Genomic DNA, 17,621 nt, shown 5'->3' on the forward strand with positions numbered 1-17,621 from the left:
AATAGGAGAACTTCTGCGTTGGCATGAAATGGCTTCAATTGAGCTTTGTTGAATTTGCAAGCCATTTTTTGAGTTCAGTTTCTTAGTTGTAGTCACGTGCGCATTTTTCAGCCACTTACATAATATTTACATAATACACTTTTTACCAAGAAAACAAAAATAATCTACAACGTTCAACAATTAAAAACCATGTCATTTTTAGCTTAGAAACTCAGGGTTGGTCTCAAGAAATATTGGTGTAAACAACTGATTTGAAACCAATTAAGAATCAATTACAATCACTGATTAGTGTAACTGGCTTGAAAGGACTCCGAAGTAGGAAGGGCCAGTGATCAATTGATCAAAGGTGAAAAAAATAACACAAAAATTTCCAAAAGGGGAGGAGGCAGCATAATTGAAAGCAAAATATTGTTATCGCACCATGACAGAGGAGCAAGTACCAGAAAGGAGGCCATTGAGGTCTCAAGAAACAGATGAAGAGAGAGCCGAAAGATTGGCAAAGCAGGAGGAAACCGACTCGCGCTCAATATACGTTGGAAATGTCGATTATCAGTCAACACCCGAGCAATTGGAAGAGTTTTTCCATGTAGTTGGGGTTATTGAGAGGATCACGATATTATTTGATAAATTCAACGGATTGCCCAAAGGTTATGCCTATGTTGAATTTGAGAAAACCGACAGTGTCAACAAAGCTGTCGAGGACTTGCATGGTAAAGAGTTCAGAGGTAGAGAGATTAGAGTTACGCCAAAGAGAACCAACTTGCCAGGATTTAGGAAGAGAGGATCGAGAGGTAGAGGTATGTTCAGGGGAAGAGGTGGAGGTAGAGGAAGAGGCAGAGGTAGAGGTGGGTTCAGAGGCAGAGGAAGAGGGAGTGGTAGTGGCGGAGAAGAGGGGATTGGTGGTTACGATGACTCCACAGAAGATGGGGTTATAGGTGAATCTGTACGGGTTGAGGATTTAGCTTTATGAGCCTTAGTTGGGAGAGGGGATGGGATCTTACCGCGCTATGCAAATTACTTAATACGTTTGCGCTTTTTTTAAGTTACAGTTTTAGTAACATCATCTAATGCAGAAACATTGACATATGTCTATCATATGGTTGTAGTGAGCATTTGTAGAAGTTAGCATGCTGAGTACTCTTCAACTGGTGTCCAACCTGTTTCAATAGTTAGCATTTAAGGGGAAAGTCCTTACTTTAGCTGGAATTTTCAATCCAATATTCAGTTATCACAGAACGACACTCATCTCATCTCAGAATAGGGTGCATATCATCCTTAATCATGCTCTGCTCTCTTTGAAGTGGAAGAAGCATTGTGATATTCTTAGGAGTGTTGTGAGATTTGGGTAGTGTATTGATCAAAAAAGATTAAACAAAAACTCATCTCTTCTCTTGCAACCAAGAACTCTTCTGATAAGCACTATACAACAAAACAGTCACCATGGTTTCAGTAAGAAAGAGAAAGATGGCCAGGTCATCTGTCAAAAAGAACACAAGAAGGACCAAAGACAAGCAACGTAACATAAACGTGTACTCAAATCCTATTATTGCACAGAACTGGGACAAATCATTAACTTTACAACAGAATTATAAACGTTTAGGATTAAGAGCAAAGCTAGGCCATATGGCTGGTGGTACTGAAAGGAAAGTGGAAACCTTGACTGAAATTAGAGATAAGAAGAAAAATAAAGACAATGGTGATGCTGTTGTCACGATTGATGAGATTGAACATACAGATGACTCTTCTAAAATACCTGAAGGTGAAGCTAGAATTATAAGAGATCCAGAGACAGACGAAGTGTTGAAAGTTATTTATGGAACTATGAAAGTTGACGAAGATGAGAGTGAAGACGATAAAGCCGACAACTCTGTCATTAAACAGCTAGAAGAATATGCAGAGCAACACAGCAAGGTGAAAAAGGAAAGACATCCTTCCGAAAGAGAAAGCGAATGGTTGAAGTCATTGTACGAAAAGTATGGAGATGATTACGAAAAGATGAAGTGGGACAAAAAACTAAATATCTACCAGCAACCGGCAGGCGATTTAAAGAGGAGAATCACGAAATGGAAAAAGGCAAATGGTTTATAAAACTCTATAATGTATTGCACAGTGTTAGACTCTTGATTCTAAATTCAACTGTAGTATCTTATCTATGACATCACTCATTATCGGTTTCAACTCGGATGTTTGATACAAGTCAATCAACTTCTTATCTTTATCATCTTGCAACTCAATCAATTCTACAAAGCTGGGGTCTATTGGTATGTTTCCCAAATACGTCAAATCCAACTGTTTGGCCAACTGCTCGCCTCCGCCACTGGAGAAGATGTTGGTGCATTCGGCACAATATGGACAGATAAACCCAGACATATTCTCAACGACTCCTAGTATATTAAAATTCACTTTTTTGCAAAAATTTATCTCCTTTCGAACATCAGCCGTGGCAACTTGTTGTGGTGTGGTTACGATAATAGCTCCATCAATCGGCTGCGCAAAACGCAACTCTTCGGCTATTGCTATATGCTCATCAGATGTGCCTGGCGGCGTGTCAATAAGTAAATAATCCAACGGTTCGTCAGTACTCCATACAACATCTTTCAAAAATTGTTTAATCATGGCCGTTTTCTTAGGACCTCTCCAAACAACCGAATTACCGCGATCTCCAAGCAAAAAGCCCAACGACATCAACTTCAAGCTTCCTCCTGATGGTGTTTCTGATTTGGAATACACTTGTACTGGGACCCAGCCCTGAGTCGACTGATGCACTTGTTTCTTTTCAACACCAAACATTCGCGGAAGCGAAGGGCCTGTTAGATCTATATCAAGTACTCCCACATTAAACCCTTTGTTGACTAATGTTAAAGCAGTTTGCGTCGTTACTGAAGACTTGCCCACGCCACCTTTGCCTGACAATATTAGAACCACATGCTTGACGTTGCTTAGTGATTTTGGGACTTCCTGTGACATTTGAATGATTTTTTATTGTAGCTTTCTATTCCAAGTTAAGAAATGTTTGGTGTGATTAGTAAAACTTGCAATACGACATCAAACATTTTGCGGCAGAACATTTCTTTTTTATCCACTAAACTGAACAACAAAACATCAGAAAAGTGCCAACACTTTTGACAGTTTTTCCTCCCCTACACCTGATAATGACATCTAGATACTCGGCCGCTGGCGGCGCCCACCAAAGAGGGGACTTACGTACCCAGCTATTCAGTACGCCAGGGCAGCACAATTTCAGTGGCATACGCCCACTGCGCAGTCAAACACCACCACTGCGATCGAATATGTCTTCACCCTATGACCCAACTCCAAGAGCATCATCTTCAAATGCCAAATTTGACGAATCATTACTAGCATCATTAGAATCACAAAATGATGAAGAGTTGAATACCATGGGGGCTAAGATTAACATGTTGAAAAATTTGGGGGAGAAAATGGGAGTTGAAATAAACAAGCTGGTTAAATTGAACGATGAAATAACGAATGGGTTTGAAAAGGGGAAAGTGACGTTGAAAAATACATACAATAAGATGGTGGTGATGAGTCAGCGGGCAGGTATCAGTTGGAAAATGTGGCTACTTGTCTTTGGGTTAGTTATACTATTTTTCTTTTACGTGTGGATAACGTGAAGCACAAATGAGAATGTTGTTTGGTTCTTTGCGGGATTAAAGAAGTGAGACTGGAACAGCTATGAGACCATGTTTGACTTTGCCTGCGAGACGTTTTCGTAAAGGACAACAGTGGTTACCGCTTGTCTTGAAAGAGGAGAACAACAAGAAGATAGAAGCAATGGTGGTCTATTATATATCTATCGATAGCATTAATTAATACGATACCTTTTAATTCAAGTGCAGTTTCATAGCAATTTTGTTCTACAAGGTGCAAACTATTTGCGCTCTAGAAGGGGCGGGGGGGGGGGGGGGGGGGAAANGGGGGGGGAAACTCTAATGAAGGCGATTGATAGTTACTGTACAAAGCTTTTCAAAATGGATATTGAACGCGGGCTTCCTTCCCCGTCCGAAATGAATTCGTCATCCACTTGTTCGTGCCCACCATCTGCTTTATGCCTCTCATGCTTTAAGATAATAGTCCCATTTGCATTGAATGCACTAATATAGTTATCAGTCTTTGATCCATAAGCATTATTTACCTCAGAAAGGGCACTTATTTCCTGGTCATACACTTCATTAGCATTATGCAAATTCTCATTTTGCAAAGTTGAACGCTGTCGGAGGGGTGACGTCGTTCTTGTTTTCAAAATTGAGCTCTTGGGTTTTAATATGTGATGTGACGGCTGGTGCTTGGGCGTAGGCGACATTTCTTTAACTTGCAATATCGCTCTCCTTCTTTTCGTTGACTTTTTTGCCCTATGAGCACGGCGTTTTTGTTTCAAGTCTTTTTTCAAATCCGTATAATAGTTACTAGCAAGTTGAAGGTTTATCATATCAGTTGAGGAGTCAGAGTCAGACGAGTCAAGTTCTGAAGAGGAAATCGAAGACACTTCATCCGAGATGTCACCACCAAAATTAGGTCGTACGTAGGGATCGGTACGATTATTTTCAGTTTCAAAGTTCTCCTCATCTTCCGTATTCATACCGGAGGAGTTCCAAATATCTTCATTTTCATCAGTGGCTTCGTCATCGCAATCAAGGGTTAAATCTTCCAACATTTTAGCTGTCAATACTTCATCCGATTGTTCGCTACGCTGTAGCTTTTCTCTCTCGCGTCGAAAATGCTCAGACGTGAGCGGACTCCCATTGATTCTCAATTTTTTGAAATGGGAACTTTGTTGTGTTGATTTAATTGTAGCTGCTGACTTCATTGACAAGATGGATGAAAATGGATACCGTGACGCATTTTGTTCACGTTGATGTTGGTCTAAATATTTAGGGTTGGATATTAACTGGGAATATAATAGGTTCAAAGGGTTTCCCCCAGACTTGAAGCTTGTTAATGACGAGTCTAAAGTTTGTTCCTCAGCTTTGATGGTCTTTAGACTTTTACTCTGTTGCTGCCGGTATTTCCCTATACTAGTTGACATGAAAAGCTCAAACTCAGACGGATCCATGACATCCTCTTCTTGAAATGCGGGTTTCTTCGAATCTTTCTTGGGACTGTGGGGTTTTGTCACTGATTCCTCTTTGCCTAGGAATGGTGATTCTGGAACTTCCAACTGGGAACCGTGAACCTCACCATTATGAGATTCTTTATCTAGCACATGCTCATTCTTGGTATCAGGATCACTCTCGACAGAAATAGTGTTTGCTGACTCGTTAGTTACAGGGCCTATATGCTCCCGCGAATCACTTTCTTTGCGTAGTAGGCTATACAAATGGGGATACTTTTCTCTCTTGATGCTTACTAAACTCTCACGACCTGGGCGATGCTTCTCCTCTATCTTCTGTAGTTTGGAAATGGTATCCTTTAAGCGATCGCTTGTCTCTATACTCTTTTTCAATAGTCGATTGACCTCTCCCTCATCATGGGTGCTCCCATCATTTACATTGCCAAAATTCGATGATGCTATTGCCTTTTTCAACTTCTTTCGGCGTTGATGAATAATCAGATTGATATGATTAGTTTCTCGACAAATATTGATGTTTTTAAACTGAATTTTCTGTTCGGTCGATAATTTATGTTTGATTTCTTGTCTCAAATCGTTTTGGTAGTTGGTACTAACGTTTAGTAGGTCGCTGATAACTTGCTCTGATTCATTATGAAGTACGTTGTTTAAAATATAGTCAAGTTGAAAGCATTCCGCAGAGGGTAAAGGAATGCTACCGTTTGAGCTGTTATGTAGAAATCGGGGCTGATACTGTTTATACCTTTGTTTCTTCCAGTTCGATACTGCTGAACTTGATCTCGTTCTATCGGTAGACGTCGTTTTCGTTGTTGTCTTATTATTGTCAGACGACATTTAGCAGTATCACAAGGTACTTCCTGTAAAATTCTCAAGAGGGTTTATATCAATTGGAAATGGAGAGTGGGTTGATTAATTGAGAACTATCTTCCCATTCCTTAAAAAAAGAGGAAAAAAACCTGGAGATCAAAGAAGATTAATGCTACCAATTTTTGGGAGCACTAATAAATGCCACAATTCAATCACGCATCTAAATGATAATTTTGTTATATAACAGCCCAGATCGAAAGGTCTACTTCAATCCACTTCGTTTGCAATCTCTCATGATTTGAAACTAATAACGTCTACACAATTGCTAATAATACACAGAACCCTCTTTATCCACCGTGTTTTTGTCCCCAAACGGATCTCCCAAGGATTCACTAGTTTCTATTTTGGCAAGACCTGGCCTTTCAAGTCCATTCGTCAGTTGTGGTTTATCTTTACCAGAAGTACGAGACACTTGTGGAACTGGGGGTGGTGGTCGCTTGTTCTCCAAAGTGACCGACTGCAATCTGGCAGCAATCAGATCTTCACCTGGTACCGCCTCCTCTAAGTCATCATCATCATCTTCATCATCTTCAGTGGAATAATAACTTTCATCACTTTCACTCAATTCTTCTACCTCAGGAGGCGCTGGGTTGGTCAGTGAGTATCCTGCTTTAACATCAAACTTCTTAAACGTTTCGACTAATTGTTCATTGGCGTAAATCAACTTTGCCAAGAATTCTTCGTCCTGTTTTGCCACATCCAGCGACTTCTCCAGAGGATCACCCGCACCAACAAATTGCAAGTACTTCAAGATCTTACGTCTAATCTTTTTGCATTTTTGAAAATTCGTCATAACTTCGTCATCGTCTTGAGGTGCTGAACCTGGTGGGAGTTGCAACAATTGATTGTTTAAAGTAATTGTATAGTCATTACACTCTGTTAAGACATGTCTAATCTTTGGAGCTTCCAATTTATAGTTGATTTGTGGTATACCATACTCAGAATCGGCATACACAATTCCATTCTTTGACCTTTTCTTTTTCTTTTTCAATTTGTCTTTTTTGCTTGACGACTTTCGATTGCTAATTGAATATGGTGAAGCTGTGGTAGGACGGGGAGGTGGCACCTTTGGCGACCTTGGATTCGAAGGTCGAGGTGATTCTGAAATTCGAGAAGAGCCCTCATCATCGTAAGCATGATCATCTCCATATGGATCCGACTCCTCATCAAACACGTCATAGTCATTATAACCTTCATTACCACCTTTAGACACACTACCACTAGCCAGGCGCGAGTGCTTGGAACGTTTCTTTATGCCCGGAATAGTCTTGTACAAACCTTGCATATATTGGTACCCTTTCAATCCATCGAGTTCAGACTTCCACCCCACGGCCATGTTAATCACTGTCTTTTTAACCTTTGGACTGTAGTTGGTACCAGACCCAGTTCTGCCATGACCGTTGATTATTCCTTTCAAGACGTCCAACAACTTATCATCACGAGCAATAACAGGACCAATCTTGGTGCCTGAATTGAGCACCAAAAGTTCTAAAAGCTGTAATGCTCGAACTTGCTCTTGTATACTATCGCCGTACTTGATTTTTTTCCTGATAGCTCTTGCTGCTTCAGTTGCACCTGCTTGATGTTGAACATTTATCAAGCTAAGTAAGTCGGATAAGTATAATTCCATGGCATCCTCCACCTCGTCATTCTTGTGCTCCACTAACTGGTTGATTTTGATAGTTATCGCCGTGAGTGCGTGGTCACCAAAAATGGGCATGTTGTTATTTGATGTCCTTAAGAAAAAAAATTGATTGCTGGGGTTAATCAATCCACCCACATTTTAGATAAACAAAAGATAATCGTCGATTTTCTTTCCATTTTGCCTTAAGGGGCAGATTTATTGTTTTGAGAAAAAAAAGAAATCATCAAAAGCCGCTTAAAGCTAACGGATTAGCAAATTTCCTAGTAGCAAAGTTACATCAAGCTTTGGATTGAATATTGCTATGTACCGTTTGCCAAGGGTCCTCCAATTAGCTTAATGAGATTACTGTAATCCTCACTTTCACCAAGATAGCACTTCATCCTTTGGGTCTTACCTGATCGCTTTCTAGTCACGTGCAAAGAGCGGCTTTTCAGAAAATTTTTTTCCAAACGAAAAAAATGCCAATGAGCCAGGCAATAAAAACGTTCACCCGATACGTCTTTATTTTTGAATAATCATTGAACCATAGAGATTACTTTCGAGGGTCGCAATTGTGTTTGAAAGGAGATAAAAAGGTTTGATTAACTAAGGAGCTACATAATGTCTGATCAGTATAACCAAGACAAGTTAAATCAAGACTTTCAAAACGCATCGCTTGGTGGAAACCAGTCTCAGCAACAGCAGCAACAGCAGCAGCAGCAGCAAAACTATTTCAATCCTAACCAGGCTCAATCTTTTGTACCAACAGGTGGGTACCAACAATTTCAAGCTTACCAACCACAACAACAATATGATGCCTACAACTCTGGCCAAGGTGGATACCAACCAAACTTCAACAACAATAGAGGAGGCTACAACAGTAGAGGAGGCTACCAACAGTACAACAACAGAGGCGGATACCAGCAAAACCAACTGTATGGTGGCTATCAGCAACAACAATACGGTGGATACCAGCAACAGCCATATGGGGGATATCAATCTTACAATCCACAAGCATCTCAACCAGTTCAACAGCCAACTGGTATGTCATTAGCTGATTTTGAGAAACAAAAATCAGCCCAGCAATCCTCATTGAATAAGCCAGTGAAAAAGACCTTGAAGTTGGCTCCATCTTCAGGTATCAAGTTGGCCAAGTCCGGTAAGAAAGATGATGCTAGTGCCACCCCACCTGCAGCTTCAAAAGAATCCTCGCCTGCTCCTAGTGTAGACGAGAAGAAAAAACCAGAGGCTGAAGTTAAAGAACCAAAGAAGGAAGCCACTGTACCACCAGCTGCTTCAGCAGAAAAGCCAGTAAAGGAATCAACACCAACTCCAAAAGAAACGACACCAGTCCCAGCGGCCAAGTCTAAGCAATCTACCCCAGCAGCAACAAAAGCAAGCAACTCAGTGGCTGCTGATGCTGTTGCCAAGGAGCAAGAAGATGAAGTCGATGAAGAGGTTGTCAAGGATATGTTTGGTGGTAAAGACCACGTGTCGATTATTTTCATGGGTCATGTTGATGCCGGTAAGTCAACCATGGGTGGTAATATCTTGTACTTGACCGGATCGGTCGACAAACGGACAGTCGAAAAGTACGAGAGAGAAGCCAAAGACGCAGGTAGACAAGGTTGGTACTTGTCATGGGTTATGGATACCAACAAGGAGGAAAGAAATGACGGTAAAACAATTGAAGTTGGTAAAGCCTATTTCGAAACTGACAAGAGGAGATACACTATATTAGATGCACCTGGCCACAAAATGTACGTTTCTGAAATGATTGGTGGAGCATCTCAAGCTGATGTTGGTATTTTGGTCATCAGTGCTAGAAAAGGTGAGTACGAAACTGGGTTTGAAAAAGGTGGACAAACAAGGGAGCACGCACTTTTGGCCAAAACCCAGGGTGTTAACAAGATTGTTGTCGTGGTGAACAAAATGGACGACCCAACCGTCAACTGGTCACAAGAAAGATACAATGAGTGTACCACCAAATTGGGAGTGTTTTTAAAAGGTATCGGTTACAACAAGGAAGATATTATATTCATGCCTGTATCTGGTTATACCGGTGCTGGATTGAAGGAAAGAGTTCCATCCGCTGACTGCCCATGGTACACGGGACCATCATTGTTAGAGTTCTTGGATAATATGAGCACAGTTCACAGAAAAATCAATGGGCCATTTATGTTGCCAATCTCAGGTAAGATGAAGGATATGGGTACTGTGGTTGAAGGTAAAATTGAAAGTGGTCATATTAGAAAAGGAGGTAATTTGTTAATGATGCCTAACAAGTCACCAATTGAAGTCATTACCATCTACAATGAAACTGAACAAGAATGTGATACAGCATTCAGTGGAGAACAAGTTCGGTTGAAAATCAAAGGTGTTGAAGAGGAAGACTTGCAACCAGGTTACGTTTTGACATCGCCAAAGAACCCAGTCAAGACAGTTACTAAATTCGAGGCTCAAATTGCCATTGTTGAATTAAAGTCAATTTTGTCAAATGGGTTCTCTTGTGTTATGCATTTACATACGGCAATTGAAGAAGTTACATTTGTTGAATTGAAACATAAATTGGAAAAGGGCACCAATAGAAAATCGAAAAAACCACCTGCATTTGCCAAAAAGGGTATGAAGATCATCGCCGTTTTGGAGTGTAATGAACTTGTATGTGCTGAAACTTATAACGATTATCCACAATTGGGTAGATTCACCTTAAGAGATCAAGGTACAACCATTGCCATTGGTAAGATTACTAAATTGTTGAAGTAGATGCGAGTCAGTAGAGATTAGTGAGAGAATTGCTAAATGTATAGTAAAAGAGAAATCTTGTAATTCAAAAAATACTACAATGTTTTTTCTATTTCTATCATATACTTCTATCCTTCATAAGTACGTTGGATGTTTTGAAAAGTCTTTATCAAATTCTCCACACCGTCAATTATATTCTCATCATATCCGGCACCGTCGACATATTTCGAATGAGCGAAGTCTATAAGATGTAAGCTGCTTAATGGGGTGTGGGTTTCTTTCCTTCCATCCTGGCCATCTATATTTGCTTGTTTTACTATATCGTAAGCTTCTGCCACATTGTTCAACCCTTCTGTGTCGACAGATTCTGATGCATCAGATTGGTCATCTTCTTCATCATCATCACTCAATTCAAATTCATTGATCAAAGGGTCATACTTTTGATAGTTTCCCAAGTTAACCTTTGACCACGCGTGTGGATCACTTTCATAAACAAACAATAGACTAGCTGAATACAGTCGTGTTTCATAATCCAACAAACAGTTGTATAAAAGTTGCAATCGGTGGATAAAATTAGTGATTAGGCAAATAAAGTGGTCTTTATTTGGAATTATAGTTTTAAAGTAGAGTTCCAACCCTTGCTGTACAGTATTTGTGTTGAACGATCTACCGAAAATCTTGTCATATACCAAATACTTCTCCGATGACTTTGAGTGAGATGACTCATCCATAGATTCACTGCTATCTATAGTTATCGTATCTTTCATACCTGGAAAGAGGTCATCTGGTTTAATGACATCGTCCTTTCCATTGTATACCTTCATCCCACATATTCGAAATGAATGCGACCCACTTGTTGTGGATTCACTTACCTGTTGCAATCGCTTGATCTTTTCCTCCGGTGTTACCGAATCATCAGTCAATTTAGACCCTAGTTTAATATCTAAAATGCTTGGGTTCTTGAAACCATGATATAAATTCAGAAGCACAATATATTCTTTGTCTTTGCTGATGAGGGTGTTGTCTTTCGAAGTTGAAGGCACCAATGTCTTCTTTTTTTCCTCAGTTGTTGATAAGTCTCTCTTTTGTAAGCTGCCTAAACACGTGGGCATCCAATGAGAGAGCAAGGACCCTAGTGCAACTCCATTTTCAGAAGCTTCTTTGATATCATCTCGGCTCAACGTTTCCGTATAAAAGTCCAATTCCTGACGTGTGGCGGGTTTTATAAATAGTGAGCCCAGTGTCATGCATCCATCGTGCCCCGCAGCTTGATGTTCTGAAGCTTTGAACGACGATGTAGAACTGTTGAATGAGTTCATAAAGTGTAGGTGAGAGAGAGAGGAGTACGACCTCAGTGCCTAAATTTGGTTGAAATTTTATGGCTGTAGTCGCTACCAAATTAAGTTGTAGTACTCAGGTGAGTCAGTCAAAGTGCTTATAAGAAGGTGTTTACATATTATGCAACCTCAGCCAGTGGCAAACCCACATAAGATGCAAAATAGTTCTCAACCAGAGTAGATTTCTACAGGAGAGGCTTAACATAAGCGTAGCTCTCGTTATTAGGCAAAGTTAAACGAACAATGATCAAGGCACAGTCCAAATTCTCGCTTTATACCTAGTCCCCTTAAGTCGAAAAATCTAAACTTAGATCCTGTCACACCTTGGAAAAGTAAAATATAAACAATGCAAGGTTGATGATGACGTGTAACCTGCGTTTTTGTATACGGTGAACTATTCTACGCAGTGACGAGCCAAAGCCTCGATTCAAGCTAGAATGATGTTGTATGCATCTAATTTGTACCTCACAAGCCTTACACAAAAAACTTTGGTGGACGTACAACATGACCATCTTATACGATGGCGAAAAGTGAAAAAAAAGTCCATCGTTCTAGCTTTAATCCGATGTCACAGAAATTATGAGGCGCAGTTAGATATTGTGTAGGTACAAGGGTAGTGTGTGTCGTTCCAATCTAAAAAGCTGCCCCCTCCCCAATTTGCCTCTGACATTCCGGAAGTGTCGCAAAACAAGAAGAAAGTACAACGACAATTAAAATGACGCGCTATTTTTTTAACTCCTGTTTTTGTTTTCAATTTTATCACCGAGTTAGAAAATATAAAATGCTAAAAACAGATTATGACAACAAAAACATGCAAAAGCCCATATAGTTATTGAAACGTAAACACGTTGTGTATCATTCTGTGTACAAGATGCCGCATGTTCTACATACAGTACCTTTAATACTAAGGTATTTGCATTTAAATAACATCATAAGGTTACTAACTATCCTTTATTTAATTTTTTAATTTTTTACACTTTTTTTTTTAAAAATTGTCTCAAATAAACAAAACTGTCGTCTTTTTTTGTTTTTTTTTTTTCTTTTTTGGATTTTTTGTTTTTCTTTCGTCGTTCAGAGAAAAGTAAAAAAAAAAAAATCAACGGAGAAATTGGAAGCAGAGATTTTTTTATCATTTGTGGTTTATTTGTATACACACTGACTAGCTGAACACACCCTTGATTCTTGATAAAGTCTTTGGTGAAGGTACATAATTGAAGGAGAGACATTCCATACGAGATTACTACGCCACATCACTTTACTCATCTTTACATTAATTGTTTTTGTTTTTCATTTGTCGTTATTTTCATTTATTGTGTCCACCACTGTCACCATTTTTTTTAACCACAGAATTCAATGAGTAACCCGTACCAACAACAACAGCCCTACCTGGCTAACAACCAGGGGTCGTATGAAATGAGTGATATTGGCAACGGTCGTAACACCAACTACAGCAACTACGCCAACAACAATAGTGCTGCCACAAAGCAATATTCGTCTTCAAACGAGGATGATTTCGTCCAATTTATGAATGAAATCCAGGATATCAACTCACAATTGGACAACTACTCTAACATAATCAACTTAATTGACAACAAACAAAAGAGCTTTTTGTACAATATCGACTTGAACGATGAAGACACTGAGTACAGCTCCCAGCAAATTGATAGTTTGGTTGCTGAAGCACAATCATTGCAACTAGATTTGAAGGCAAGAATAAAGAGTGCCCAAGTTGAAGCGGTACATTCTAAAGACCAAACCAAGGTTGATCAAGCTGAAACTTGTAGAAAGAGATTTTTAGACCTTATTCAAGATTATAGATTAGTTGAAGCCAGGAACAAGGAGTCTTCGAAAGAGCAGGCCGCTAGACAATATCAAATTATAAAACCTGATGCTACTCAAGAAGAGATCAGAGCTGTGGTTGAGGATGGATCACAGCAATATTTCCAACAAGCTTTGATGCAAAGCAACAGAAGAGGCGAAGCACGTTCAGTATTGAGTGAAGTTCAAGTAAGACACAGGGAACTTTTGAAATTGGAAAAGACAATGGCTGAATTGACGCAATTGTTCCACGATATGGAAGAGTTGGTCATTGAACAAGATCAACCAATCCAGCAAATTGAAGAACAAGTTGGAGGCGCTCAGCACGATATAGAACAAGGTGTGGGACATACCAACAAGGCAGTCAAGAGCGCCAAAGCAGCCAGAAAGAAGAAGATTTGGTGTTTGGTTATCGTTATCATTATTATTATTATTCTTGCTGCTGTTCTTGGTGGTTACTTTGGATCCAAGTAAGGTAGGATAATTTTGTGGGTGATTAATTGTAATAATTGTTTTGCTTGTTTTGGAATAGAAGATTGGAAAGATATTGTATGTACACTGGAAGGAGAAGTGTAGAAGTGGACAGGAGACGCTTCAAAATTAATAAAATGGACTAATTGTGATCATCTTGAATTCGTAGCATTTTCTTCCTGATTCGTAACTTGTGAAATATCAACCCCGTAAGTTTTGATGAGTCGCCGAGACAAAGAATTTGCAAACTTGATTAGCAGAATTTGCTGCTCTCCATCATGCGGAATCCCAATCTAGCATCTGCTTTAACACCCTCTCTGTATTGACGTCTTACTACGTGCTTCGTCTTCGGTGCCCTATTGCACGACCTATTACTTTTGTCTCACTTAATTTTCGCGATAGGAGATGAGATGGAATTTTTTTTTTTTTTAATTTAATTTCAGTTTAACCAGAGAGTCTTCAGATCACCCCTATAGCTATAAAATAACTGTTCATCATGGCCAAGATCAAGAGAAGAGGAACCTCAGGAAATGCAAAGAATTTCATAACTCGTACTCAAGCAATCAAGAGGTTGCAGATATCATTAGCCGACTTTCGTCGTCTTTGTATCTTCAAGGGTATCTACCCAAGAGAACCACGTAATAAGAAGAAAGCCAACAAAGGTTCCACTGCTCCAGTCACTTTCTACTATACCAAAGACATACAATATCTTTTGCATGAGCCCGTATTGGATAAATTCAGACAACACAAGACATTTGCCAAAAAATTGCAAAGAGCATTAGGAAAAGGAGAGATTTCAAGTGCATCAAAATTGGAGCAGAACCGTCCAAAGTATAAATTGAACCACATTATAAAGGAGAGATATCCTACTTTTCTCGACGCATTGAGAGATTTGGATGATCCGTTGAACATGTTGTTCTTGTTTAGTAACATGCCAGCTACTGATCGTGTATCGACAAAGGTTGTTGGTGATGCAGAAAAATTGTGCAACCAGTGGTTAGCTTATATTGCCAAGGAAAGATTATTGAAAAAGGTCTTTGTCAGTATCAAGGGTGTTTATTATCAAGCTACCGTGAAAGGACAAGAGATTAGATGGTTGATACCTTATAAGTTTCCAACAAATATACCAACTGATGTTGATTTTAGAATCATGTTGACATTTTTGGAATTTTACTCAACTTTGTTGAATTTTGTAATGTACAAGTTGTACAACGAAAGCGGATTGATATATCCTCCACAAATTGATACGAATAAATTGAAAGGGGTTGGTGGGTTGACCAGTTATGTTTTGCAATCAAAGGATTCCAAAAACAACGATTTATTATTAAAGCAACAAAAGACGGAAGAGAAGAACGAAGTTGGTAAGAACTTATCGCAATCCGAGATTCAGAAAGCTATTGAAGCAGATCAGGAGACTGGAAATGAAGAGGAGGATGGGCAAATAGAAGAAGGGGCTGACGGCAACGTTGAAGAAGTTGAGTTGGACACATTTCAAGACAATTCTACAACCAAGTCGGCCGACACTCTAATTCAACCCTCTAAATTCTCATCACCTACATCCCAGTTATTCTCAAAGTTTATTTTCTACATTGGTAGAGAAGTTCCTTTAGATATCTTGGAATTTGTCATTTTATCGTGTGGTGGGTCAGTTATATCAGAAATAAGTCTTGATGATTTGAAATTGAACGATCCAAAAGCTTATGAGCAATTAAATCTTGATTCGATAACCCATCAAATTTGTGATAGGAATAAAGTGTTGCAAAAAGTGCCTGGTAGAACTTATGTTCAACCACAATGGGTTTTTGACTGTGTTAATAAACAAGAATTGATTAGTGTTTCTTCGTATGCACCGGGGGAAACCTTACCACCTCATTTGTCACCATGGGGTGATGCTGGTGGTTACGATCCAAATGCTGAAGCAAAATCACAAGCAGGTGAAGGCGAGAATAACGTCGAAGAGAGTGAAGAAGAGGAAGAAGATGAAGAAGTCGAGGTGGAATCAGGTGACGAAGATCAAGATGAAGAAGAAGAGGACGAGGAAGAAGATGAAGATCTTACAGCCCAGAAGGAATTAGAAATGGAAGTTGCTGGTGAGAAATTCTCGGAACAAAAAGAAGAGCCTAAAGCCAAGAAACAAAAGACTAAATCAACAACCTCCACTGAAGACGAAGCTAAAGAGTTGGCCAAGATTATGATGACGAACAAGCAAAAGAAGTTGTACAAGAAGATGCAATATGGTATTGATAAGAAGGAGACCAGGAACAAGGAGTTGACGAAAAAGAAAAAACAATTGGAAAAGAAAAAGAAGCAGTTACAGAGTATGTAATAGATAGAGTAGCAATATCATAGTGTTGAAATAATGTTCACATCAAAAGTAGTTTTCATAAAGGTAATGATTTGTCTATATCATTTCAAGCTTTGTATTCTCGAGTCCATGAACATTCGATCGGGAATTTCCAAAATAAATAGATTCTTGACAAATTCCTGCAATTTGCTCAACTCTTTAGCACCGGCATTGATTAACTCAATATCAGTCGTTTTGGGCACATTGACAAAACACTTGATTTGAAATGTATTTGATTCATCCAACAACTTCAATTTAATGGCATCAGTGGCACCAGCATCATACCCATCATCACGGATAAATACTTTGTAAATCTCAATTATAATGTCTTTGTAAAAGAATCGTACGCCCTTTATCCAGTATTGGTTGACTACTTCGTACCCGAGATCGTTAAGAAAGATTAAGAAGGAGTCGTTCTTGCGCTTTCCCGTGGATGATTTGGACTGTGTTGCTGATGCAGTGTCTGGATTTGTGGTGATGTTCGCTTCTTGTGACTCAGTCTTTACGGTAGTTGTTTCATTGGTGTTATCATCTTTATGGCTATCTTTTGTATTTGGTTCCTCGTCAATAACAATAGCATCCTCTGTATTTTCCTCTTCCTTTACGGGTAGCTCCTCGTGTTTTTCCAAGTTAGTCTCCTCTTTTTTAATATCCTGCTTGGGCTGGTCACTTTCCTCCTTCATATTCACATCAATATCCATCTTATCATCCGTTTCATCTCTAGTAGCACCACTATCCACGCCCACATGAGTGTGCACCAAGGTGCTTTCATAAATCGTCTGTTGCAGACAAGTCTGGTTTTTTCCAGCAATGGGTATATCACTAATCTGTAGTGTCCATACACGTTCAGTACCATCTTCATCATTTCGATCGTCACTACTAAATAATTTGTTCACTAAGATAGGGTTTGATCTATCGTCGTTGAAAATGGGTTTAGCAATATCTAGACGTCCTTTCTTCTTATCGAGCCAAGTTGTTGTACATTTCATATAATACTGTTCAATTTGGTTGATTTTGCCTGGTTCAAATTTGGGTTTGAATACATGATTGGGTTTGGTGATTAATGAATAAGTGGAAATGTCTTGTGGTTGTAGTATACCCGTGATGGCCTGAAGCGAGGTAATCGTTTGTAAGTAATTTGAATGAGGAATTGACGATGCTAAGGATAGTTGTTGCACCATTGGTAATGTATTGGTAGATACCGAGTCTTTACTATGTGACTGTTCTATTTTCTTTTATTTTTTTTTTTTTTCAATATTGTTGCAGCTTTCCCAAAGCTTGAGAACAAAACAGTACGAGACTCTAAATTCACCACTGAGAAACTGA

General features: G+C 39.3%; 11 protein-coding genes across 11 annotated transcripts; 6 read left to right on the plus strand and 5 right to left on the minus strand. All coding sequences in view use genetic code 12, as the record gives it.

The window, feature by feature from the left end:
- Nucleotides 1-421: 421 nt before the first annotated feature.
- Nucleotides 422-970, plus strand: CANMA_005237 (uncharacterized protein; the record flags this gene model as incomplete). The annotated part of the gene is made up of 1 exon (XM_051817598.1): nt 422-970. One exon carries the CDS (start codon nt 422-424, stop codon nt 968-970), a length of 549 nt encoding a protein of 182 aa, XP_051669171.1.
- A 470-nt stretch (nt 971-1,440) lies between these two features.
- CANMA_005238 (uncharacterized protein) lies at nt 1,441-2,088 on the plus strand (the record flags this gene model as incomplete). The annotated part of the gene is made up of 1 exon (XM_051817599.1): nt 1,441-2,088. One exon carries the CDS (start codon nt 1,441-1,443, stop codon nt 2,086-2,088), a length of 648 nt encoding a protein of 215 aa, XP_051669172.1.
- A 24-nt stretch (nt 2,089-2,112) lies between these two features.
- Nucleotides 2,113-2,967, minus strand: CANMA_005239 (iron-sulfur cluster assembly protein; the record flags this gene model as incomplete). The annotated part of the gene is made up of 1 exon (XM_051817600.1): nt 2,113-2,967. One exon carries the CDS (start codon nt 2,965-2,967, stop codon nt 2,113-2,115), a length of 855 nt encoding a protein of 284 aa, XP_051669173.1.
- Nucleotides 2,968-3,152: 185 nt separating this feature from the next.
- Nucleotides 3,153-3,635, plus strand: CANMA_005240 (uncharacterized protein; the record flags this gene model as incomplete). Its single annotated transcript, XM_051817601.1, has 1 exon — nt 3,153-3,635. The coding sequence occupies one exon, from the start codon at nt 3,153-3,155 to the stop codon at nt 3,633-3,635; it is 483 nt and encodes a 160-aa protein (XP_051669174.1).
- Nucleotides 3,636-3,970: 335 nt separating this feature from the next.
- Nucleotides 3,971-5,923, minus strand: CANMA_005241 (uncharacterized protein; the record flags this gene model as incomplete). Its single annotated transcript, XM_051817603.1, has 1 exon — nt 3,971-5,923. The coding sequence occupies one exon, from the start codon at nt 5,921-5,923 to the stop codon at nt 3,971-3,973; it is 1,953 nt and encodes a 650-aa protein (XP_051669175.1).
- A 298-nt stretch (nt 5,924-6,221) lies between these two features.
- On the minus strand, nt 6,222-7,676 carry CANMA_005242 (uncharacterized protein; the record flags this gene model as incomplete). Its single annotated transcript, XM_051817604.1, has 1 exon — nt 6,222-7,676. The coding sequence occupies one exon, from the start codon at nt 7,674-7,676 to the stop codon at nt 6,222-6,224; it is 1,455 nt and encodes a 484-aa protein (XP_051669176.1).
- Nucleotides 7,677-8,201: 525 nt separating this feature from the next.
- Nucleotides 8,202-10,346, plus strand: SUP35 (translation termination factor GTPase eRF3; the record flags this gene model as incomplete). Its single annotated transcript, XM_051817605.1, has 1 exon — nt 8,202-10,346. One exon carries the CDS (start codon nt 8,202-8,204, stop codon nt 10,344-10,346), a length of 2,145 nt encoding a protein of 714 aa, XP_051669177.1.
- A 107-nt stretch (nt 10,347-10,453) lies between these two features.
- On the minus strand, nt 10,454-11,644 carry IPK2 (inositol polyphosphate multikinase; the record flags this gene model as incomplete). The annotated part of the gene is made up of 1 exon (XM_051817606.1): nt 10,454-11,644. The coding sequence occupies one exon, from the start codon at nt 11,642-11,644 to the stop codon at nt 10,454-10,456; it is 1,191 nt and encodes a 396-aa protein (XP_051669178.1).
- A 1,371-nt stretch (nt 11,645-13,015) lies between these two features.
- Nucleotides 13,016-13,954, plus strand: SSO2 (syntaxin; the record flags this gene model as incomplete). Its single annotated transcript, XM_051817607.1, has 1 exon — nt 13,016-13,954. One exon carries the CDS (start codon nt 13,016-13,018, stop codon nt 13,952-13,954), a length of 939 nt encoding a protein of 312 aa, XP_051669179.1.
- A 493-nt stretch (nt 13,955-14,447) lies between these two features.
- PES1 (mRNA-binding ribosome synthesis protein) lies at nt 14,448-16,277 on the plus strand (the record flags this gene model as incomplete). Its single annotated transcript, XM_051817608.1, has 1 exon — nt 14,448-16,277. The coding sequence occupies one exon, from the start codon at nt 14,448-14,450 to the stop codon at nt 16,275-16,277; it is 1,830 nt and encodes a 609-aa protein (XP_051669180.1).
- An 80-nt stretch (nt 16,278-16,357) lies between these two features.
- On the minus strand, nt 16,358-17,476 carry MED18 (Med18p; the record flags this gene model as incomplete). Its single annotated transcript, XM_051817609.1, has 1 exon — nt 16,358-17,476. The coding sequence occupies one exon, from the start codon at nt 17,474-17,476 to the stop codon at nt 16,358-16,360; it is 1,119 nt and encodes a 372-aa protein (XP_051669181.1).
- Nucleotides 17,477-17,621: the final 145 nt, after the last annotated feature.

This window comes from Candida margitis (assembly GCF_024628925.1).
Source record: "Candida margitis strain CBS 14175 chromosome Unknown scaffold5, whole genome shotgun sequence".
Lineage (NCBI taxonomy): Eukaryota > Fungi > Ascomycota > Pichiomycetes > Serinales > Debaryomycetaceae > Lodderomyces > Lodderomyces margitis.